The sequence below is a fragment of the Dermacentor variabilis genome, chromosome 5, assembly GCF_050947875.1.
Source record: "Dermacentor variabilis isolate Ectoservices chromosome 5, ASM5094787v1, whole genome shotgun sequence".
In the NCBI taxonomy this organism is placed as follows: Eukaryota; Metazoa; Arthropoda; class Arachnida; order Ixodida; family Ixodidae; genus Dermacentor; species Dermacentor variabilis.
In genome coordinates, this window is record NC_134572.1 from 194609997 (window position 1) to 194634840 (window position 24844).

General features: G+C 46.8%; 1 protein-coding gene across 3 annotated transcripts in view; it reads right to left on the reverse strand.

Moving 5' to 3' along the window:
• Window positions 1-24844, reverse strand: part of Amph (amphiphysin) — a 252698-nt gene that overhangs the window by 143963 nt on the left and 83891 nt on the right. For all 3 annotated transcript variants that reach the window (XM_075693890.1, XM_075693889.1, XM_075693888.1), the window contains 4 exons: window positions 23115-23264; window positions 13263-13358; window positions 12820-12930; window positions 962-1047 (listed from right to left, as the gene is read on the reverse strand). In XM_075693890.1, coding sequence (XP_075550005.1) covers window positions 962-1047; window positions 12820-12930; window positions 13263-13358; window positions 23115-23264 — 443 coding nt within the window. The remainder of the gene's footprint in view (window positions 1-961; window positions 1048-12819; window positions 12931-13262; window positions 13359-23114; window positions 23265-24844) is intronic.

Sequence of the window (24844 nt, forward strand, 5' to 3'; positions counted from 1 at the left end):
ACAGCCGGCTATCAGCCAGCGTGTCAACAGCGTGTACAGCACCCCTCTATTATCTGGTTCGCTGGTGGTCGTGGGCTATCATGTCTCTGAAAGAGATAATAGAAGGAGCAGCAGAAACCGGTGCCGGTGAAAAAAAAAATATAGAAAAATACTGAAATGAAATAAATAAATAAGTAAATAAATAAAAAGAAAAATGGACAAAACAAAAACAAATAAAACTAAGCAAATTCCACAGAAAACGCCGTACTCAGCACGCAACTGTCACATTTTTTTAAAATTTTATTTTTATTCAAAATGCCTGACAGGGCCCTGAGGGGCACCAAGTAAGGGGGACAAAAAAACAGCATAACTAGTAGAGAAACAAGTACCAAATAACAACGCAATATGCAAAACTAGAAGTAAAAGGGTTTTTGGTTTGGGAGGTTAATCTAGTTTGCTATATCCATGGGCAAGAAAAATTATTTTCATTGAAGTGAGGTTTTAAATACATTGATCTCTATGGGGACTTCAAGGGGAATTCATTTACTTCGTTAGATCCATTATTTTCGTTATATCCCATTTCGTGATGACAAGGTTAGAGTGTACATAGAAATTTGAAGAGGAATTTCATTTACTTTATTACAGCCATTATTTCACTATAATATGTTTTGTTATAGGTTCGAATGTAACTGGTTTGCAAGGTCCGTGGTTTGTAGCATTTTGTTTTCTGTGCATGTTTTTGGTAACCTACTCGGTCACAGCTTTTTTAAAGTCAATCAAGAGCATGCAATCATAACTGGCAGAACAGGCAGCAGCCACCAACAATGCCTGGCTCCCACAGCGGTACCATTCCATACCAAAAAAACAAGTACACTACGTATAAAAGAGAATGGGCACAGTTTCGTTGCCGAATCTTGCCCCGCCTCAACTGGTGACCCTCTCGGCAAATGTCTGGACGCATATTGGGCGATATGCTGCTCACTTTTCGTAGAGTGCAGGCAGTTCCTCGTGCAGTTCATTGTTGATCACCTCGTACATCTGCTTGGCATCCTCAAGTTCTTCTCGTGCCTGAAAGAAAGACTTGAGTTACTTTCTCAAACACTAACAGAAGTAGAGCGTGGTGCATTCATACTTGCATGTGTGTCAAACAGTATACTGGTCAATGAAAACAAACATCATTGTTATTAATTTGTAAGCATGTCTGCCAGTAAACTAAATTACAGAGAGGACACAGAAAGCAGATAGCGCCATCAACCACAGAGAGCACCGGCATTTATTTTACGTGATCTGTCAGTGCAACAACTACACAAAGACAAAAGGGAAGAGCAAGAGCCATCCATCAACTAAAGTTTTAATGAAAGCAGGTGGCCAATACAGTCGAACCTCGATACATTGAACCATGCAGTGATCGCAAAATAGTCTGATATGGCCAGAATTTGATACATAAAATCAGGTAAAAAATGCGTCACAAACTTATGCAAATCAATCAATGAAGCAAGGGCGTGATTGGGGTTCGTTTATAGCCCACGATCGGTTGCACCACGCGTACTTCATCAGCCGTGAGCGCATGGTCGATTGCGCCGCATGCAATTAGCGTAGGCCGCGCCGACTTCGTCAGCCATGTGAAGTTGGCGCAACCTAGGCCAATCGCATGCGGCGCAACCAAACGCGCACTCCGAACAACGATCCTCAATCGCGCCCCAATCGTGGCGCAGTGAATACTCACATGAAGCTCCACGCAACGTATTTATTTATTTGGCTGCAAGTACAGCAGCAGTGTAGCCTGCTTCTTATTGGCAGCCGCGTTTTTAAACACGGAGTATTCAACATAGTCTAAACGATCCACAAGCGATAGGCTGATGCCCTCTATTGCACCGCAGCAGTGGCGAAGAAGGGCCCAAGCGGCTGCTACAGCCTTAATTGTAGTCGGGAGCAGGGCAACATCAGCGCTTGCAGGATCAACCTTGGCAGCAACTTCGTTTGGCTGCTACTTCTCCTGCGATCTCCACGTCCGTCAATCGAAGAATTTTCAAACACTGTCAATAACAAAGTATTAAGTGGCGTCTGCCATGGGGGTACTCATGTACTCACATACATGAGGTGATAGACAATATGCGGAAGATGACCAACCCATATATATACCTTTCATTGATTAGGAGAAAGCATTTGATTCAGACAAAACCTCAGCAGTCATGGAGGCATTACGGAATCAGGGTGTAGACGAGCTGTATGTAAAAATACTGAAAGATATCTATAGTGGCTCCACAGCCACCATAGCCCTCCACAAAGAAAGCAACAAAATCCCAATAAAGAAAGGCATCAGGCAGGGAGATATGATCTCCCCAATGCTATTCACAGCGTGTTTACAGGAGGTATTCAGAGACCTGGATTAGGAAGAATTGGGGATAAGAGTTAATGGAGAATACCTTAGTAACTTGCGATTCGCTGACGATATTGCCTTGCTTAGTATCTCAGGAGACTAATTGCATTGCATGCTCACTGACCTGGACAGGCAAAGCAGAAGGGTGGGTCTAAACATTAATCTGCACAAAACTCAAGTAATGTTTGACAGTCTCGGAAGATAACAGCAGTTTACGATAGGTAGCGAGGCACTGGAAGTGGTAAGGGAATACATCTGCTTAGGGCAAATAGTGACCGCGGATCCGGATCATGAGACAAATAATCAGAAGAATAAGAATGGGCTGGGGTGCGTTTGGCGGGCATTCTCAGATCATTAACAGCAGGTTGCCATTATCCCTCAAGAGAAAAGTGTATAACAGCTGTGTCTTACCCATACTCACGTACGGGGCAGAAACCTGGAGGTTACGAAAAGGGTTCTAAATAAATTGAGGATGACGCAACGAGCGATGAAAAGAAGGGTATAAGGGTGTAACGTTACGGGATAAGAAAAGAGCAGATTGGTTGAGGGAACAAACGCGAGTTAATGACATCTTAGTTGAAATCAAGAAAAAGAAATGGGGCATGGGCAGGACATGGAATGAGGAGGGAACATAACCGATGGTCATCAAGGGCTACGGACTGGATTCCAAGGGAAGGGAAGCGTAGTAGGGGGCGGCAGAAGGTTAGGTGGGTAGATGAGGTTAAGAAGTTTGCAGGGACAACATGGCCACAATGAGCACATGACCAGGTTAGCTAGAGAAGTATGGGAGAGGCCTTTGCCCTGTAGTGGGCGTAACCAGGCTGATGATTATTATGATGCCATGGGATCTATGAGTGAGACCAGTGAGCATGCGCTGTCGCGCGTCGTTGCGGATGCAAACCCTGTAAACCACCAGTTGTTGCGAGGCGCGGCACCGAGGAGGAGTCAGTGTAGTAAATGCAATGCGCAGCTGACGTTGCCAAACTAGCCAAGCCGCCACGTGCGTACGCCACTACATTCAAATGGCACCCTCGGCAGATCGATGTGCGCAGCAGTCGGGAACGCCTATTGCACCATCGCTATCTTCGAGCATGTTGTGGGAAAGCTCACTGCCTGTCAACAGAACACATGTGGTCTGGGGTGGCAGAGCTTGATATAGCCATCTTATGTTTGACCCCATTTGAAATAAAAAATAAAAAATGCATGAAATTTTCCAGGTAATATTGTAACGAACAATTAAGGGAGTCCAGACACAACTATTTATTGTGGGCTAACTTGTGCCCTGGGGGTGAATAAAAGGACTGCAGCGTTCGGAACAGGAGATCAAGAATGCCTTCTCTCTCTAGCGTCACTTCACCTCTTGTTGACGCTGACAACGGCGATCTACGATGCAAGTGCGTGTGGCGAAAACACGTGCCATCATTTCGTCATCTTTTCCGCCAATACGCCGCTGTCCTCTTAAGGGGGCGCATGAACCTGCGCGCATTGTTTAAATATGTCTCTGCCTTGTATCATTATCACTTCTCCAAAACGCAGCGTCCCGATGCGTAAAGAGACTAAACTGTTCACAAGTTGTTGTCCATACTAAAGCGGTATATGGCACAGAATAGATGTTTGGTCGAATATTCCCTGCCTGTCGTAATATAGCTTCAGTCTGACCACATGTACAGTTTCTGTGTGACGCCAGCATCGTGATGAGCTCACTTGTCCTTCTGGCGTAACTTCGTAGTTCAGGGGACTGATGTGGCAAAGTACTCGGTAAGGGCCTAAATAACGGCGCAAAAGCTTTTCGGACCGGCCGCACGTCCGTACCGGAGTCCACACCCATACTCTGTCGCCTGGGGCATACTACACTTCTCTTTGCTGCAGGTTGTATCGGTCCGTGTCGATGTGCTACCTTTGTTGAATGCGATGTCGCGCCAGCTGACGTGCTTCTTCGGCCCTCTGTGCAAAGTCGCTGATATCAGGGTTCTGTTCTGTACTGTCGCTGACAAGCAGCATTGCATGCAAGGGTATAGTAACTGTTCGACCAAAAAACAAGCTGGAATGGCATTACTTGAGAGGTCTCTTGCAATGCGGTATTGTAGGCGAATGTTGCATAGGGTAGTATCTTGTCCCATGCACGGTGCTCTAAGTATACGTAAATTGACAACATATCGGTCAGCGTCCTGTTCAATCGCTTGGTTAGCCCATTTGTTTGAGGGTGATAGGCAGTTGTTTTACTGTGGCTGGTATGAGTCAGTTTCATAATGGATTGCGTTAAATCGGCTGTGAACGAAGTGCCTCGGTCCGTGATAATAATTGCAGGGGCACCGTGTCGTAATACTATGTTGGTGACAAAGAATTCAGCCACTTCAACAGCCGTTGCACTGATTCGAGAGGATGTCTCGGCATATCGGGTTAGGTAATCCGTGGCTATTACAATCCATCATTTCCCTGATGACGATGTCGGAAAGGGACCGAGCAAGACCATTCCTACTTGTTCGAACGGGGCTCCTGGGGGTTCTATTGGTTGAAGGAGGCCTGCGGGTTTTAATGGAGGCGTTTTGAGTCTTTGGGAATCCCGACATGTTCGTACATAATGCTGTACTGAAGTCAATAGCTTTGGCCAGTAGTACTTAGCATGAATTTGGGCGAACGTTCTGCTCACTCCGAGGTGTCCTGCTGATGGGTCATCGTGACAGGCTTCTAAGATTTCCGATCGCAAAGCTGAAGGAACGACGAGTAGAAATTTCTCTGTGCTGTGCTCAAAATTTCTTTTGTACAGGAGGCCATTTCTCATCACATACGATGACAATCCCCTGCAGAAAACTCGTGGAACATGGACGAGGTGTCCCTCGAGGTGCCTGACGAGTAAGAGCAACTCTGCGTCAGACTGTTGGCGTTCGGCCATCTCAGATGTGGTCACGGTTCCAAGAAACGGAAAGTCATGTCGATCTTTCACAGGAGCAGATTCGACCGGCGCACGTGATAAACAATCAGCGTCACTGTGCTTGCGACCTGACTTGTACACGACCGATATGTCGTATTTGCAAGCCAGCACAATGAGTGATGGTCGCTGATTGCTCGAAACGGTCTACCGTATAAGTATGGTCGGAATTTTCCTATGGCCCACATTACTGCGAGGCATTCTTTTTCGGTGGCTGAATAGTTGGTTTCAGCTCTCGAAAGAGTACGGCTGGCATATGCAATCACTCTTTCCTCTCCGTTTTGCCATTGAACGAGGATGGCATCGAGTCCTAAATTGCTGGCGTCTGTGTGGATGTCTGTTTCCACTTCCTCATGAAAGTGCGCAAGGACCGGGTGGTCTTGAAGTCGCCGTTGTAGCTCATTGAATGCATCTTCTTGTTCACTTTGCCAGACGAAAGGCATATCTTCTTTCGTTAATCGCGTTAACGGCTCGGCAATCTGAAAAATTTTTGATGAAACGCCTGTAGTAGGCACAAAGTCCTAGGAATCGCCTAACGGCCTTTTTATCAGTTGGTCTAGGAAACTTTTCTACTGCTGCGGTCTTCTCAGGGTCAGGACGGTTGCCTTCAGAGCTGATCACATGGCCGAGGAAAAGGAGCTCATGGAAGCCGAGGTGACATTTTTGTGGCTTTATCGTCAGCCCTGCTGAACTAATAGCTTTGAGCACAGTCCTTAGTCGTTCTACATGCTGAGCAAAGGTGGTAGAAAAAATCACGACGTCGTTGAGATAAACCAGACAGGACTGCCACTTTAACCCGGAGAGCACAGTGTCAATCATCCGCTGAAAGGTGGCAGGTGCGGAGCAGAGGCCGAACGGAAGTACCTTGAATTCGTATAGTCCGTCAGGTGTGACGAATGCCATCTTCTCACGATCTCGTTCGCCCACTTCTATTTGCCAGTATCCGCCTTTGAGGTCGAGAGAGGAAAAGAATTTCACATCCCGTAGTCTATAGAGGTTGTCATCGATCCTCGGAAGGGCATAGACATCCTGCTTTGTGACGACGTTAAGCTTCTGATAATCAACGCAGAAGCGCAAGGTCTGATCCTTTTTTTTTTACCAACACCACAGGCGTAGCCCACGGGCTGGTCGATGGTTGAATTACGTCGTCTCTAAGCATTTTTTCGACTTGTTTGCTGATGAACTCTCTCTCTCCTTCGGTGACACTCGGTAGGGATGCTAGCAAATAGGCCTCACAGCTTCGTCGACAATGATACGGTGTTTGGCAATGGATGTTCTCTGGACTTTCGATGTCGTTGAGAAACACGAGGTGAATTCTCGCACAAGGTTCTCTATTTGCTGCTTCTGGCTTGGTGATAGTGCTGCTTTGATGTTGACAGATGCAAGTATGGAGTCTACGTTGTCAGAATCCAGTAGTGCAGCATCGGAAGGGCTCAAATTTGTAATCTGTTCATAATGGTTAAGGCGGGCAATGACGGTTCCCTTCGCAACATGCTGGACTTCATTTCCAAAATTAGTCAGGAAGACCTTCGAACACCCGTCACGCAGCCGAACCAGACTCCTTGCCATACAGATTCCTTTTTCGAGTAAGAGCCCAGTGTTACTGTCTGCTATTCCTTCATAGTCACTGAATACATTGCTTCTTACGGCAACAGCTATGCTGGATCTTGGGGGGTATCGTAACGTCGTCTATAATCTGAAGAGCATCAAATTGTTCTTCACACTCGAACGTCGCGATGGCGTGCTTCGTTGAGAATGACACACAGGATTCATGCAAGTTGATAACTGCACCGTTCGCCTGCAAAAAGTCCATTCCAATAATTAAATCCCTTGAACATTCTGACAGGACAATGAAACTGGTGACATATGTCAAGGCACGAATTCCGATTCTAGAAGTGCACCTGCCCACCGAGTTGATAAGGTGTCCTCCGGCGGTTCGAATTTGCGGTCCTCTCCAAGGAGTCAGCACTTTTTTCAGTCTTCTGGCAGGTACTTTACTCATAACGGAATGGTCTGCGCCTGTGTCTACTAAAGCAGTAATTTCGCAGCCATCTATAAACACACAAATCTGAAGCAACGTCACTTTTTTCGCAACTGCTCTCATGTGCGTCGTTCAGTGCCGGAGGCTCTGTTCTAGCGTCGACTGCGGCCTCACCTCCACAGGTCGCCGGTATTAGTTTTCCCGATGTGGGCTTTGGGGGCGTTGCTTTGGGGAGCTTGAGGATGGACGTGGGCTCGGTGATCGATACCTCAGCGGCACTGTTCACCGAGGTTGATGTTGCTGTGAAGTCTGCGGGCTTTGGTGCATTGACAAATACTCCTGGATCTCGAAAGGGCGTTCACCGTTTCTTGGGCAAGGAGCGTTTACGGAAAACCCCCGAAGTCCCACTCTGCGGTATTCGCACATCCTGTGAGATGACCAGCTTCGCCGCAGTGGTAGCACAGTGGGATTCTATCAGGAGGGTGCCATATGTCAGGCTTCCGGAATCTCGTCTCTAACGGAGACGGCAAGAACCGAGGTTCGGGTACATGCACAGTTGCCGCGATGAAAGTACGTCCTGGAGATCCTCTGAGTACCTCGGTGTACGATACCGTCGGCCGTACCGGTGACGACGCTTGCGACTGTGCTGGCGGGTGCTGTTCGCGGACTGCTTGGCTCACTTCTTCGCGAACCACTTCTGCCAACGAAGAGACCGCTGTGGGGGCCGTTCTTCAGCTGTTGCCTCTGGAGCTCTTCTCGAGCCACAGATCTTATGAGTTCTCGTAAGACCTCGACGCTGTTCCTGAACATTACCGACGTCGTATCCATAGAAGCGATGCTCATATCGCGGTTGTAGTCTCGCATGCTGTTGAAGAGTCCTTTCCATAGTTGTCGCCTCGGAGCGGAATTCGGCGACGGTGCGTGGAGGGCTGCGAACCAAACCGGCAAAAAGCTCCTGCTTCACACTGCGCATCAGGTGCCGAAGCTTGTTGTCCTCGCTCATGCTCAGAACGGCCCGGCGGAATAAGCGGGACATATCTTCGATATACATTGCCACGCTTTCGTTGTTTCATTGGCTTCTTGCTTGCAAAGCGGCTTCAGCTTTTTCCCGGCGGTCTGTGCTCGGATACGTGGCCAACAGCTCCCGTCAGAAGTCATCCCACGACCGGAGGACAGCTTCATGGTTTTCAAACCACGTTCGCGCACAGTCTTGCAACGCGAAGTAAACATTGCGGAGCTTCCGGTTTTCGTCCCATCCATTGTAGTCAGCGACGCGCTCGAAGCCTTACAACCAGTCCTCGGCGTCTTCGAAGGTATCGCCGTCAAAAGGCTCGAGCGTCCGGGGCTGATCAACGACGATGCGCGTTGAGGCTGTCTGGGATGTCATTTCAGGATTGTCTGCTGCTGCTATTATAGTTTGCTCCGGCAAAAGAGCAAACTCAGGCGGCTCACCACGTAGGCGACGGCTCGTGCGCTGATGGACAGGCGTGAACTCGTTGGGTCTGAGATGGCGTGGTTCCGGGCTGCTTTCTCCAACTCGAATTGGGCTGGAAATCATTACCCAGCACCTCCACCAGAATTGTAACAAACAAGAGAGTCCAGACAACTATTTATTGTGGGCTAACTTGTGCCCTGGGGGTATATAAAAGGACTGCCGCGTTCGGAACAGGAGATCAAGAATGCCTTCTCTCTCGAGCGTCGCTTCACCTCTTCTTGTAGACGCTGACAACGGCAATCTACGATGCAAGTGCGTCGGCGAAAACACGTGCCATCATTTTGTTGTCTTTTCCTCCAATACGCCGTTGTCCTCTTGAGAGGGCGCATGAACCTGCGCGCGTTGTTTAAGTATGTTTCTGCCTTGTATCAATATCGAATGTGTTCGATATATGCAATAATTTGACATATCTGTGTTCGATATACCGAGGTTTGGCTGTATATAGAACACAGACTGAACGAAAGCAGGAAACAAAAACTAAAACCAATATCCGATTACACAGCATTTAAAAAGTTAAACTTATCTTGTGTTGGAGTGATATAGGGATGACACACGCATTTGTGCACATGCTTACGTATGTGACAAGCCTCAGCCATCATGCATGTGTGCGGCTCTCTGTGCCTCATAGCATTAGCAGTACCAGGGTCCTTCCACGCTTCTTTTGTGGTCACGAAACTTGTGCGTAACAGTATGGGAGCACTTCATGTAGTGCCTGCAGTGGACACCGCGGTGCCACCACAAGTAGAAGGGCACTGGTCCAGACCCCTGACAGACGCCACAGGCGTTCTGTGTTTATGCCCACATTTGTGCAAGGGTAAATTACTATTATCAGCGTGTCAATAATGTTGGCACAATGTGCAAATAACCACACCGGTTCTGTACAGTTTTCAAAATTTTAAACGTGAACAACTTCGAAACTACAATGCGTTGTTCCATTTCCAGGTTCACTTTCATTTGTAACAGTGGCCTAATCTACAATTCAAAAGGTACACTTGGGAACACCGTGAGAAGCTGGCTACAGAATGAGTGCACATTTTATTTCATGTTCTATTTTGCAAAAACGTTGCTGTTTCTAGCTGCTCGAATTTTAGATTTTGCAAGGCACACCTCTCTCTGTGTAGTGACAGCATGCTTTGTGATAGCGACAGTGCCTAACATCCGTGGTGTGCCTGTGCGTGGGTCAAGTTGCAGGGGCACCTAACTAACCCAACCACTGATAATAATTCAAAGGCTAAACTTACTGATTACCTAAACAAATTCTATAATAACAAACTAAGCTAACTAACTAAACCCACTAATACCGAACCTAACCAGGTTAACTAAATATAGTAGTAACTAACTTAAATAAACCATTACCTTTTTTTAAAGCTAACCGAACTAATTAACTAAACTAACTATATATACTGATAAAGTAATAACTTGACTAACATAACTAAACCACATAACTAACCTATCTAATCAAATATAGTTAAATCTCGATATAACGAAGTTGATAGAATCGGCAATTTGCTTCGTTATATCAAAATTTTGTAATATTGAAATTCGACCTTTTACGCAAATAAGTACGGTCGCCGATCGATTTCTCTTATACTGAAAGGGACCGCAGAATTTTCCGAATTATCGGGCAATCGAAAAAAAGCGAATTTGAATGAGAAAAAATTCATTTTGATTAATTTAGGAGTCAGCGAGGAATGATACGTTTTCATGCCACGTGAACGATATCTTCACATAGGTGGTACGAGTAAGGCCTGTGCACTCCACCCCTGCGGATGATAGCGTCACCAGCACTGGGACGACGCTATCATGAAAGACGCTGGCAGCGGGGAGCGAATGCTTCGTCTGCTCTCGCTCCAACAAGTCACCGAAACTTGAAATCATGCAACCTCCAATAACTAAACATGCAGGAAGACAGCTTACACGATGCCACAGCATCTTGGCACGCCCGTTCTTTTCACAAAAAGCAGATTACCTCGTAAGCACGTTGTGTGGCTGAGTATGCGCTCAGTTGCGTTTTACAGCCATGGGCCAGAAATAGCAACAGCGGCAACCAACCCTCCCTGTTCCTCCTTCCTCCTCCGCCCCACGCATGTTTGATCGCGTAACGGTTAGCTCGCTCCTCGCCCCTTCTTTCCCTCTGCTCAAGCGGGAAGGGGGCACTTACGAAGACATCTTTCTTACCCTGGCACCTAAAGCACAAAGTGTGCAGGGCGCGATAGGATCTTATCGCACTAGGACTTTATATGGAACATGATACGGCTCCACTTTTGCGGTCACTCTTGTCACGCTGAGAGCGATTTGAGAGGTTCGTTTGCAGGCAGCCACTTGAAATTAAATCATTTGACCATCTGTGTCCATGGAAGTTTCCATTTATTCACTCGGCACTCCTTTGCCGTGGAAGCGAAATTTCGTTATATTGAAATCGGATATAAATACTTCGTTATATTGAGGTTCTAAATACATGGTGTTCTATGGACAAGAAGTTATGAAAAGTTAAGTACTTCATTATACTGTGATATTCATCATATTGAAGTTCGTTATAGCGAGGTTTAACTGTACAAGTATAAAAACTAAGCTAATGAACTAAGTAGCAAAATGTAACTAACTATATCTAAATAATTAACCATACAAATCACTTATAGTAGTTCAGATAGGTCAGGTTAACGAGTCCCAGAGGAACTTCCGTAGCACGGGAGCTTCTCAAATGATAAGTGAACTGAAGTGTTCATTTATTTGACAAAACCGTGCTTGTAACCAAACAGTGCATGTTCCCTGCCAGCCACAACAGCATGGCCAGCTTGGCAATGGCAACACCAGTGTAAGGATTTTACCACTGTTGCCTTCTTTCCTCAACTGCTTTGCAATTGTTTCCTGTTATCAAGGCCAATTAACATAACAGCAGCTTATCAACCCACAACAGCTGACTCCACCCTTTGTGCATGGTGGCTCACACATGCAGGTGTTCACAGTGAGCCACTCAGCCCAGTGTGTTCACCCAATTCCACAAAAGATTTGGTCAAAATATGTGCATCTAGCTGGTTGTGCATCACTTGAAAAATGACTGCTAGAGAATGTCAAGTGTAGAGGTAACATCACGAGGTACACTAACAACTAACTACAAGCTTGTTTTCCAACTGCCCAGAATAGTAGCTGCAAGCCTAGAACAAATGAACTTGAGACAGACAAATTAGCAAAAGGGGACAATCATAAGGAAGGCTACGACAGTCCATCCAGGAGGTTGCTACTGTGAGATTGCACAATGCCTAGTACTGAAACATACTCCCTTCACCTCTCAAATGACCCTCTGTAACATCCAAATGACAGCAAGATATGGACAAAATGCCACTTTCTTTCAAACGATGACACACAACCACCATCTCTGCAGCGCAAGCCTAGATGGAGAGATAACCGTACTCGTGCTCTTGGAAATCTTTCACTCAAGCAGTTGCTTGTTTTGCCAGAATATGTTGCACCACGTCACAAAAGGATAGTATCTACTAGCTGTTTCTTTTCCTAAAACTGTTGGGATGTTGCTTGGTGAACGCTAGTTTTTCTTTCTTGTCCATATTCACTACCCTTCACAGTTTGGCAAGCTTCCAAGGAGCAAAAAGAACTTAACTGAAGTCAGCACACCCTCCCAGTTTCATCAGGTTATGTGAAACTCCGTGAATGTAGGGAATGAATACACATTTACTGTTGTGCTCATCAGCACAGTCTGTGTTTACAGACTTGAGCTCCCTAAGAAAATTTATCGGCAACAGCAGACAAACTTTCAACAGGATCATTGCTGGAATTTACGCACACACAAACGGCTCCACAAGTGATAAACTGTGTCATGGTAACCTACCCAACACCTATGCAAACACAATGCGCCATCTAATCCACACCTAAGGCAGGAAGGCCTTTTGGATTTATTGTGAACAAGGACCCTGAAATGCTGTTTTTCTGCTAATGTACATCATGGTATGTGCGTGTTAGGAATTAATGCAATCTCAAATAAACACAGTTGGACAAACAAATCGCATGCAGCTGCAATGCTTCCTTATGAGGACACTGACCTTGCCCAGCTTGTAGTCGTCCTTCTTCTTTGCAGAGTTACGCAGACTCTCAACACTGTGTCGGCACTTGTCATAGTCAACCAGCTTGCGGCCTCGCTTAGCTATGCGCCCCTGCAAGGCAAGCAATTACCATCACCTTTGAGTGTGGGTGCAGTGAGGACAATGCCTGGTGCCATTTTAGGGAAGCAAGAACGCTGGCTGCTCATCAAGGAAATGTGTATTGCTTTGGTAAAGCCTGAACATGTGTACATCACTTTCACTACATTTACCAATAAAATTTCATTCTTCCTGAAACAGCTGTGCACAACACAGGTAAAGAATTTTATAATATTTGCACAATGGCCAAATGATAATTCTCTTTTCCTTGCGTGCTAAAGAAGGTCAACCTTAATGAAGGCTGGAAAACAGAGCCAGGATGAGATAAGCCCAAAATAAGTACTCACTCTAACGTCTGCAAACTGGGTGATGTAGCTGTTGAGTGGAATCATCACCTGGTCATTCATCTTTCTATGGTAGTCATCCCACAGGAGTTCCAGAGTCTGGCATGGTGTAGTTGGAGAAACACATGAAAACATGGCCAGTACTATACACCTGGTGGGAATACAGCACAACTACACACTAAACAACAGTGCTATGCACTAATCAACCAACAAAGAAAGACATGCGAGGCCATAGTGGATGTTACCTAATATAAATACTAACGAGCTTCTTTTTTCCAGAGCTGTAAAAAACAATTCCATCTATGTTGTACACCTATGCAGTACAGGATAGGCAGCATCATTGTAAGAAACATTGAAATTGGCGGGGAGTACAGTGGCACAGTGGGCAGTGTACAGTCTTCAGTCTTCTAGCTTTCGCATGCGTGTCTGAACACATTTGTATACACACAAATCTTTGTATTAGCACCACCGTGTCTCTCGTTCTTTTTTAATATGTTTTGTTCTTGTGCGTCTTATCTTCTTCACTTGTTCCCCAGTTGCGCTAACTGGAGAAACGTCTTTGTACAGTGATCTGCAGAGCGAGAATTCATGCAACTTGCTTTGAAGCACAGTACCTGCTGGCACGTGGTGCCAATCATGGCATTCAACTTGTGTGCACTGTGTCACCTAGTACAAGGCAGCTGCATGTCTGGCAGCTGTGCAGCCATGTTTCATGCGAGCATCTGTGCAGCCTGCATCACTCCTGGCTGCACATGAGCCAAGATGGCAACTGCAAGCTGTTTTGATTCCCACCAGCAGCAAAAACACTTAGACTGGTACTGCTTAGAGGCAACACAGAATAGCGGCAAGTTTAGCTTATCACCTATCAAAAGCATGTAGGTCGCTGCACACTTCTGATACCACTACGCACTACATTGCATGCGCTGTCTAGCAGACAGGTGAAAAAGCTTGTCTTGATAGTGTAACGGCGACAGGTCATCAGGACTGTTGCCATTAGCTCTTGGAACACTGCAAGCCCCAAGCTATGTTTATCGCAACACAGCTACCAGGATGATTTTCTGACAATAATGGTGCTGAGAAATAGTATAGCTTGTTAAACATAACATATTACCCCCAGTTTGTTATCTCGTGAGGAAACAAATATCTGCTCACCTCCACTAAAGAACCCATAATAGTACATATGCTGTATAAAACAGTACTTAATGCTTGCTTCGCAGAGCAACCTGAATGTCATTCTCATTGAAAACATCGCAGTAGGCTGCCAGAGTGAACATAATCTTGTGTGCTGATTTCAAGTGAAAAAGTTGTCCGAATAACTTGTTTACAACAAACTTCTTGCCTGTCGTGTAACAACCTACCACCAATCATTAAAAAATATAAAAAATAACCAAAAACCTATGTTCAGAGTTATGATCACCAATTATTTCAATGTTTGGCATAACACAAATTCTGTATAAATACCTATGTAAGATTTTCTTTCTTTCTTTGTTTTGTCGAGTTTGAATAAGTTGTTCTTTGTGTATCATACATGATACGCAATGCACTTTTAGGTAATACCCGGCAAGATTTTATGACTTTTCCCAAAGCTGTGTATTTGAAGCTAAAATCCATAAAATATTGACATGCATACTTGTTTATCTTTCTCGGGTGATTGCATTTCACCGTCTAACAAATGTTATCGGTGGTTCTATCTGCTGTCTGTTGTCACCGAACCTTGTGTAATCCGATTGCATGTATGCACGATTCAAATTGTGCAGAACTGTCTGGAAGACAAGCGGGCACCAGCGACTATTGTGGAACCTTCCATTACTCAGGCATAAAAGTCGGCACGCTTTCCTCGCAGATCAAATTTTCGCCGATCGCCGACTGTGTTCGTCGCTATTGTTGTGCTTTGAGTTTAACTTGCTTTTGTACGCACAGGTCCACCCAATAGTCAAGCTACTGAAAGTTCTGTTGCTGTGTTTCTTGACCATCACTACCATGTGACATATGTTAGAGATGCTAGTGCGACAAAGCTGCGATCCAAGCCTGACACCTGAGGACAACGCCAACGTCGCCAAGGACCAGCGAGCTAGCCAAAGCCAGCAAGGGCTGTTCCCAGAGCACGTACTTTTGCCTGAGAAGACCAGGAAGTGCATGGCCACGACAGCAGCTACAATGGCAGCCCAAGTGTCACCAACACCGATCGTGCTGCAGCAGCCCAGGGAGCCACCGACGTTACGCGGATCAACATTTGAGGACCTGGAAAGCCGGCTGGAGATGTATGAGAGGGTAGTTACATTCAGCAGCTGGAACAGTGATGACAAGCTGTGCCATGCCTTTTTTGCATTGGAAGACGCCACCAGGATGTGGTTCGAGAAGACATTGAGTTCATCACTGAGTTCCTCAGGTGCAGCCAATATTGTCACAACCCTAGCCAGAAGCGATGACATATGCTGCCGTCGCCAGCCGCGACGGTCCCCCTACCACTAAATGGGATGGTCACTACCATGCCATGGTGCCCTACCGTGCCATTGTGCCCATACCGCGAAATGGGACTATGAACTTTTGCCATCGATGCTCTGCACCCACAGCAAGGTGAACGCCCTTGTGATATCGCTAACTAACCTGCCGCCACCCGGTGGAGCCCTTGATGACTGTCCCATTCATCGTCACCAGGCCGCTACCTGTCGCCATACACTGGCCCAGCCTGGTGCCGGTCCATCAGCCCATATTTATTTATTCATTTATTCACATTTTTTTACAGGCCCATTGAAAGGCATTGAGTAAGGGGGGCAACAGTAATTACATGACAAAAATAGCAAAGTGCAATATCATTATATAAAATTTACAGGCAACGAATTCAGGTTATCACGGAATGTTTCACGATTGGAGATGGATGCAATGTGATCCAGGAGACTGTTCCAATGTGCAATAGCTCTTGGTAGTGGTAATGAGTTAAATGCCTGCGTTTGACCATGAATGCACGCGTTGTGAATGCTACGAGATGTGCACACAGGAGCATGAAGCAGCAAACAGTAAAAGTTGCCGTATTTACACGATTGTAAATCCGCCTATTTCTTTTAAATGAGAAAATCTGAAGTGGAGGGGTCGACTTACAATCGAAACCAAAACATGGCACTGCCACAAAAGCGAGATCAATGGGAGCTACAATGTAGGTACAATTTTGTTTGCTCTATGGCCCTACCCGTAGCTATCCCGCATGTTTGTTCGCTTTTCGGAAAGGTTTTTCAACATTTTTGAGAGTTTTACAGTGCACACAACACTCATGGGGGGAGGGGGGGAGGGGTCGATAGTTGATGGAAGCCCCGCTGTCCCATTCGTGGTGGCAACCTCAGAACGGTGGTGCTTGCGGGGAGTATCGGTAGTTCATGGAAGAGCAGACACGGCTCACGTGTTTCTCTTTCCCTGTAGCTCTTAGCTTTCTCTACGCTTTTAGTGCTCTTAGTTTGACCAAAGGCATTGGTTCGACACAATCGACTTGAATGCTGGCTATGTGCTACTTCCATGTTTCCCCAGTCGTCACAAGTGCTCCAGGCCCACTAATCATTCTGCACTTGTTCACAGCAGTGTTCAAGAGGGTTGTCATCCTTTATGCCGAAGAAACAAATCACTGTGCAGCGGACCGTAAGTTTGATGTTTCTGAATGGGTGGTGCGAGTGGCAACTGCAGCGAAGCAAAATTTTCACCTCAGACGGCAAATGAGGAATTTCCTACGAGCCGAAGTATGGACGCTTTCCGGAGCTGTAGGCCAAGCTTGCGGCGTACATCGCTGAAATGCGTGATCGATCCCTGCTAGTGAAGTGCGACACGGTCATGAAACAGGCCTGGATCTTCGCCTTTTAAGGACCTGCTCCGCCGTGAGTACAATGAGTGGCTGGCGGCAGAAGACCGTGAACTTACGCCAATCGGACCTGCTAAAAGAGCCTCCCTGACGGGTGCGTGTGGTTGGGTGCATTCTCAGTGTGGGCTGCTGTTCCACAAGATGTAGTGGTGCAGTCGTTTGCCAAATGTGGAATTTCGCTGGACGACAACACGCTGTGGGACTGTAGCAGCAATGATGATGGCAGCACTAGCGAAGACTAGTAGTCCAGTGACCATGTCAGCTACTAATATATTTTCGTTATAGAATGCACCCTCGGGTATGCTCTTCCTTTTTTTTCCCTGTCACATGATTTAGGGGGTTTGACCTAGATTCGAGTTGACTTACAATTGTGTAAATATGATATTACAATAAATGTACCTGTGAAACAGACATGAAAGAGCAATGACGGGGCGGTCTTCTAAGGACTGAAATGCAAGGCCTTGTTTTATTCGGCTACTGCTTGAACAATAGTCGTAGTTGCCAGAGATTAATCTGGCTGCCCTATTCCAAACGGCTCCCAACATACGTATTAGATAATCTTGATATGGTGACCGTGTGGATGAAGCGTATTCTAGTTGTGGGTGAACATAAGTAAGATATGCTAATTTTCGTTCATTAGAAGGCGAATTATGCAAGTTTCTATGCAGGTAGCTGAGAGAATGATATCCGGAAAACTCCGCCGCCGCCAGATCCTCCGCCGCCACCGAAGATGCTGGAAAGACTATCTAGACGACACATCAACGAGACGTCGCCATCCCAACGAAGCCTAGAAGCAAAGAATACCAGCCACACCTCAACGCAGTGCAGCCGTGACCCGACGTTAAGACTGAACTGCAACGCAAGACAAATAACAACCGACCTCGACGTGCTTCTCGATGGCCGTGCAGTCACCGTCTTAGTGGACACAAAAGCCGACTACTCTATAATCAGTGGATTGTTCGCTGCAAAGTTGAAGGAAGTCAAGACTGCGTGGGACGTCCCTCAAATTTGGACAGCTGGAAGACACCTCATAATGCCGACTGGAATTTGCACAGCAATTGCAGTTCATTACTGGACCTGCTCGGCCACACTCGTTGTCCTCCAACAGTGCTCGCGAGATTTATTTCTCGGCATGGACTTCCTGAACCAACACGGCTCCATCATTGACCTATGTTGAAGTCGATAACGCTGTCTACAGACCAAGTGATACCGAAGGAGAGGCTTCCCAGTCATCAATGTGCCTTGAGTGTACTTCAGGACCAAGCGAGCATCTAGCTTCACTCCAGCATTGTCATTTCCGTCAGCAGCGAAACACTCGCAGATGTAGAGCGTGTTGAGTGCGCCCAACGTCTACTGCTTGATAGCGAAATTTGCATTGCAAGAGGGATCGCTCGACTGCACGGAGGGAAAGCGAAAGTGACGCTAACAAACTTCAGCCAGCAACAAGGGCACGGCAATCGCGTACATGGAGGAAAGCAGATCAACAAGGGCACGAAAATCGCATACATGGAGGAAAGCAGATCAACAAGGGCACGACAATTGCATACATGGAGGTAACTGTGGAAACCAGCAATGTGTATGTCCTCTCAGATTCTGCCGCATCTGGGTCGACAACGATAGTACCCGAACCAGTCTTCGAAATAAATCCAAGTCTCACTATGATTAAGCAACAACAGCTTGAAAATCTTATCCAACGATGCAAAGGCTGCTTTCGACATCATCAAAGATTTGGCAAATACCAGTTGCAAAGCATCGCATAATAACCGAAGAGTGCGCTCGACCATTCCACCAGAGCCCTTACCGAGTTTCGACGTGAAGCTATAAAACAACAAGTTGATGAAATACTGCGCGACGACATCATCCAGCCATTTAAAAGCCGGTGGGAATCTCCTGTTGTTTTAGGGAAGAAAAAGGATGGAAGCCTACGTTTCTCCATCGATTATCATCGACTGAACAAGATCACGAAGAAGGACGTATACACCCTCCCGCAGATAGACGACGTATTGGATCGGCTCTGCAATGCTAAATATTTCTCGTCAATGGATCTCAAGTCTGGCTACGGGCAAATAGAAGTAGACGAGAAAAATCGCGAAAAGACCGCCTTCATCACGCCAGATGGCCTTTACGAGTTCAAGGTCATGCCATTTGGACTGTGCTCGGCGCTGCAGCGTGTCATGGACACAGTGTTAGCAGGATTGAAGTGGCAGACCTGTCTTGTTTACTTGGATGATGTCTTCGCCGCAAATCTCAACGATCATCCTAGGTGGTTTGCGACAGTACTACAGGCCATCAAGTCATCCGGGCTCACTCTGAAGCATGAAGAGTGCTGCTTTGCTTACAATGAGCTTCTGTTCCTGGGCCACATCATTAGGAAATCTGGAGTACTCCCCAACCCGCAGCAGACAGCTGCCATCACAAAGTTCCAGCTGCCCAGAGACAAGAAGGCAATGCGTAGATTCTTTGGCACATGTGCCTACTACAGGTGCTTTGTCAAGGACTTTTCATGCATCACTGAGTCACTGACACATCTAAGTAAATGTGATGTCGAGTTCAAGTAGGAGAAACCGCAGGCCGATGCATTTCAAGAACCCAAACGACGCATGCAGTTGCCACTGGTACTTGCGCACTTCGATGAGGATGCCAATACAGAAATCCAGACTGACGCCAGTAGCTTAGGCCTTGATGCTGTCCTAGTCCAGAGGAAAGATGGATTTGAACGGGCGATAGCTTACGCTAGCCGGTCACTGTCAAAAGTGGAAGGCAATTATTTTATGATTGAAAAAGAATGCCTTGCCATCGTTTCGGCTACAAAAAAATTTCGCCCTCACCTATATGGCAGGCCATTCAAAGTCGTCGGCAACCATCACGCATTGTGTTGGCTAGTGAACTTAAAGGACCCTTCAGAACAGCTGGTGCGATGGAGCCTCAGACTGCAAGAATATGACATCAGTGCAACCTACAAGTCCAGACGGAAACACTCCAATGCTCATTTGACCATTGACCCGTCGCCACAAGAGGAGGATGACGACACCTTCCTGGGGATAATAAGTGCAGAAGACTTCGCTGAACAGCAACATGCAGACCTGGAGCTAAAAAGCCTCGTTGAGTATTTGGAAGGGCACACCAACATTGTCCATAGGGCACTTCAGTGATGACTGTCTTGGTTTGCGCTTGAAAACAGCCTACTCGTAAAGGAGACCTTCTCACCAGTCTGCGCCAACTATCTTCTTCTTGTTCCCTCAGCACTGCATCCAGAAGTACTGCACGCCCTACATGACAATCCGACCGCTGGGCACCTCGGATTCTCCCAGACGCTATCGAGGATACAGGAAAAGTATTACAGGATGCGCCTGACCACCGACGTCGCCCGTTACATCACGACATGCTGAGACTGCCAGCGACGCAAGACACCACCGACAAGGCCAGTGGGATTACTACAGCCGATCAAGCCTCCTTGCCGACCATTTCAGCAGATAGGGATGGACTTGTTGGGGCGCTTTCCGACGTCAACAACCGGAAATACGTGGATTGTCGTGGCGACGGACTACCTCATCTGCTTTGCTGAAACAAAAGCTCTGCCAAAAAGTAGCGCAGCCGAAGTGGCGAAATCCTTCGTCAAGTACATCCTGCTGTGACATGGCGCACCAGAAGTCCTTATCACCACCAGAGGAATGGCCTTGACAGCAGAGCTCACCCATGCCATTCTGCAATACAGCCAGACAAGCCACAGGAGGACAACTGCCCAGCACCCGCAGACGAGTGGTCTTACGGAGCGCCTGAATAAGAGCCTCGACGAAATGCTATCAATGTACGTCGAGGTCAAACACAAGACCTGGGATACCATCCTGCCATACGTAACCTTCGCTTACAACAAGGTGGTGCAAGAAACAACACAGATCACGCCGTTCAAATTTGTTTACGGCAGGAACCCGATGACGGCTCTCGACGCGATGCTGCCACATGTCACCGACAAAGAGAATCTTGATGTCACCACCTATCTCCAGTGCGCCGAAGAAGCCCGACAGCTCGCCTGCCTGCAGATCAAGAACCAGTAGAGGATCAACAGCCGACACTACAACCTTCAATGACGCAACGTCAAGTACCAGCCCGGTGACCATGTTTGGGTTTGGACCCCAATACGCCGACGAGGACTTAACTAGAAGCTTTTACGCCGCTACAGTAAAACGTCGTTAAAACGTACCCGCTCAAACAGCACCCACTTAAACAGTAGTTTCGTTTTAAAAGTAGTAAAGTCAAATCCCCGATCCTGCAGCCATTGAAGATAATGTGTTTTGTATCCGCATAAACCGTACCAGCTTATTGCGTACGTATCGGTTAACACGGTGGTGCGTCATCTCTATTGGATCACCCGGCAGAACAACAAGCATGAGAGATCGGAACCATGGATCAGAACAACGGTCTCCAAGAGCCCTGTGCATGTGCCTGTGAAGCCACATCAACATCAACGTCATTTCAGCGCCATGCCAGAGAGCGTTGTGGCGTCACGCAAACAACGACTCGCGTCATGATGAAGCTAGGATAAAATAGACGCCAGGTGCTCAGCATAGAAGAAAAATTAGACATTGTTTGTGCTATCAAAAGTGACACGAAGTTGGCACTGGCACGCAACAGGGATCTACTGTTGACTACGGTGTGCGACATTTGGAATGCAAAGCAGCAGTTCCTCAGGAGCGCTGCTGCGACCGCGAAGAGATGTCAGCAACAAGGTGCGACTTTTCACCATCGTTGCCTCTGTTGTGGGCGAAGTGTTGCCTAGCGACAGTGATGAGGACGGCACGGAAAGTGACAGCACAAGCGATTCAGGCCCGAAAGTGGCAGACGCTGCACGTTACATCAGCCTCGTGAATGCAATTGTCATGACAAGAACAGCACCCCGCAATGAAAAAGGCACTCTGTTACATCTCTAGTGCTACCGCACCCGTGCAAGGAGAATATGCAACGCCAATGAGGAATCTGCCATGCGAGTGTTTGCCGAGAAGAGGGGGCTGGCTGAAAAGCTGGCTCGCAGCTTCAGTAAGTTTGGGGCTGCGGTCGTCGCTGTTAGGCTGCCACGGTATCAAACAAAAATAACACTTTTGCTGCGCGAAGTGAATAAATACTGGTATTTTTTCCCCTTTCATCGCACTCTCTCCGAGCTCCATTTTTGACAGGTGAATCGGCGATCTCATGCTATTTTGGTTAAGCAGTGCTACTGTTTTGCGCATTCTTTTGCCGTGCTCCGACCAACTGTGGCTTAACGAGGTTTCACTGTATTTTGGACCCAACAAGACCAAGCGACGCACTGCCGCACTCGACTATGAGGTCGTACCAGACGGCATTTTGCTATTACAGCGGCGCTGCTCACGACCCGAAATGGCTCATGTTGTGTGACTTAAGCTGTTATACCAATGCTAACAAACTTTGCGACTTTGCATAGCTGAACTCTGGAGCTTCTTTTTATGGACTGTGTTTCTTTGAGCTTTGTTTCTTTGTTGTTTTGTTACTCTTGCTTAATAAGTGTCCTTTTGTGTTTCGCTCGTTTATGTTTGTAGCATCAGGACGATGCTTTTTAAGAGGGGGGTACTGGCACGTGTACTTGTTTCTGTTTATCGGGTGACGGCATTTCACTGCCCAACAAATGGTATCGCACAACATAGGATGCGTCTGCATGTATCGGAAGTATTCCGAAAGTTATCAATGGCTCTATCCACTGTCTGTTGTCACCAAACCTTGTGTAATCTATTTCACCGTGCGACGCGAGTGGTGTAGAACTTTCTGGAAGACACGCGGGCGCCAGCGATTACTCTGGAACCGTTGACGACTGACTTATAAAAGCCGACACGCTTGACCCGCTGATCGCCGATTACAGACTGTGTTCGCCGCTATCGCTGTTCTTTGAGTCTAACTCTCTTTTGCGGGCACAGGTCTGCCCAATAAAACGCTAGTTTCATCATTCACAGGTTTGCTGCCTTCTTTACCGTCACTACCACGTGACAATATGCAACACCCACCTGTGCCTTGACGGGGATCTGCTCGTGACCAACCCACTCTTGTTCATAGATTTCACTAAGTGTGTCCATGAGCGCCTTGCTGGCCAGCTGCAGACTCTTGATGCACAGCACGTAGTTCTTGAACTCCTTCTGCAGCTTGGCTGCTGCCGTCTGAAACAACAACACTAATGTGCTGAAATTGCTACAAACGTGTATTACACTGTGGCTGACCCTTGCTTTAAGCGCTCCACTGCTTAAGCACAGATGACCTCGTGGAGCACAAAAAAATAAAAAAATGATGATGTCATGGTCTGACACAGCTCTACCAATCCACAGCATCGTCCTTAAGCTAAATAGATGGCAAGCGGTCTGTGCACACAACCTCGATGACTATGCCAACCACTGGCAGCAGCTGCATGCCATGCCAGTGCTCAATCAAGGGGTTTCTGCTCTCCTCCACCTGCCGTGGTTATGACAGGGGAACTCAACCACCAGTAACTCTCACTTTGATGTTTCCCACATCACAGGGCTGTCGTACTTTGGACAGCCTTGTGCCGCATAACATCTGCAATCCAAGAGTCCTCCCTACCACCACGAATTAATGACCTGGCTGACACCTATCTCTCCCTATCTTGCACACATTTTGCTATTTCATAATCCCCAATGTCACCCTGGTGCTCTCCCAATCAATGCGCATTAGGACACACCTTTCTTATGTGCATCACCCCTGATTACTTCTCTGTGCACAAGCAGATTGTTACAATGTGGCTTAACAGTGCTAGAGATCAGGCCAGTTGGTTTTCCATTATGTAACTTTGTAGCACGGAAACAAAGGAGAAGCCAGAAGGGCAATCGTTTTCTTTGTGTCTACGAAATTATACTGTACAATGTGGCGTGTTCGACGCAAGAAACTAGCCTCAGACTTGTGGAGTGTAGAGTGGGCAGGATCAAGATGCTGTTTAGCAAAACTGAACTATTCATGTACATGGTGAAAGAGACGAGAGAGGATAAAACACCAAGAAGGGTGTTTATTTCATACAACTCTACTCCCCTAAATGTCCCTAGATGAGTAAGCCCCAATATTCTCAGAATTCTTTTCTTCAGCACTATGATTAGCAACTTGGTCAAGCTCACTTAGGACAGACATCTGCTAACACATCTCATTCGTGGTGGAGCCTGACACATACCACAAAGCTCTGTTGCTGCATACAGGACCCCTTTTGCTTTCTCAGTATGTAATGAAAGTGCTTAATGCAGCACTGGTAAATACCCTCCCATAAACATGGCCTTGTCACTGACAGGTCATCCGCAGGCAAGTTGGAACAGGACCACACAGCATACCACTCAGGCCAATATCGGCAGTGGGCCAGCAGTGACTGGGCTGATGAAGACCTGCTGCTTCACTCATAATATTAGTGTTGCACGGGCCTGCAAAAATGGGTGCCTGCAAGGAGACGTCTGGCTGGACATCATTCTATAGTGTCCTGACAGCATACTATGAAGTGTCCAGCCCAGTCCTTTTTATCAACAGCTGATATAGCGTGCATCATGTTATGGTGTGTCCAGCGCTACAATTGCCTGTGCCAGGCAAAATACCCACTCTATCTCGGGTTTGCTTTTCTGTTAGACAGCCAACACTAATTGCACCTTTTTATATAAAATGTCCAACAATGCTCAATACAAGTGCCAACGTTTTATTTGTGTTAGAATGCAGAGTGAAGAATACAGAAACAAAAGGAGAAGCACAGAAA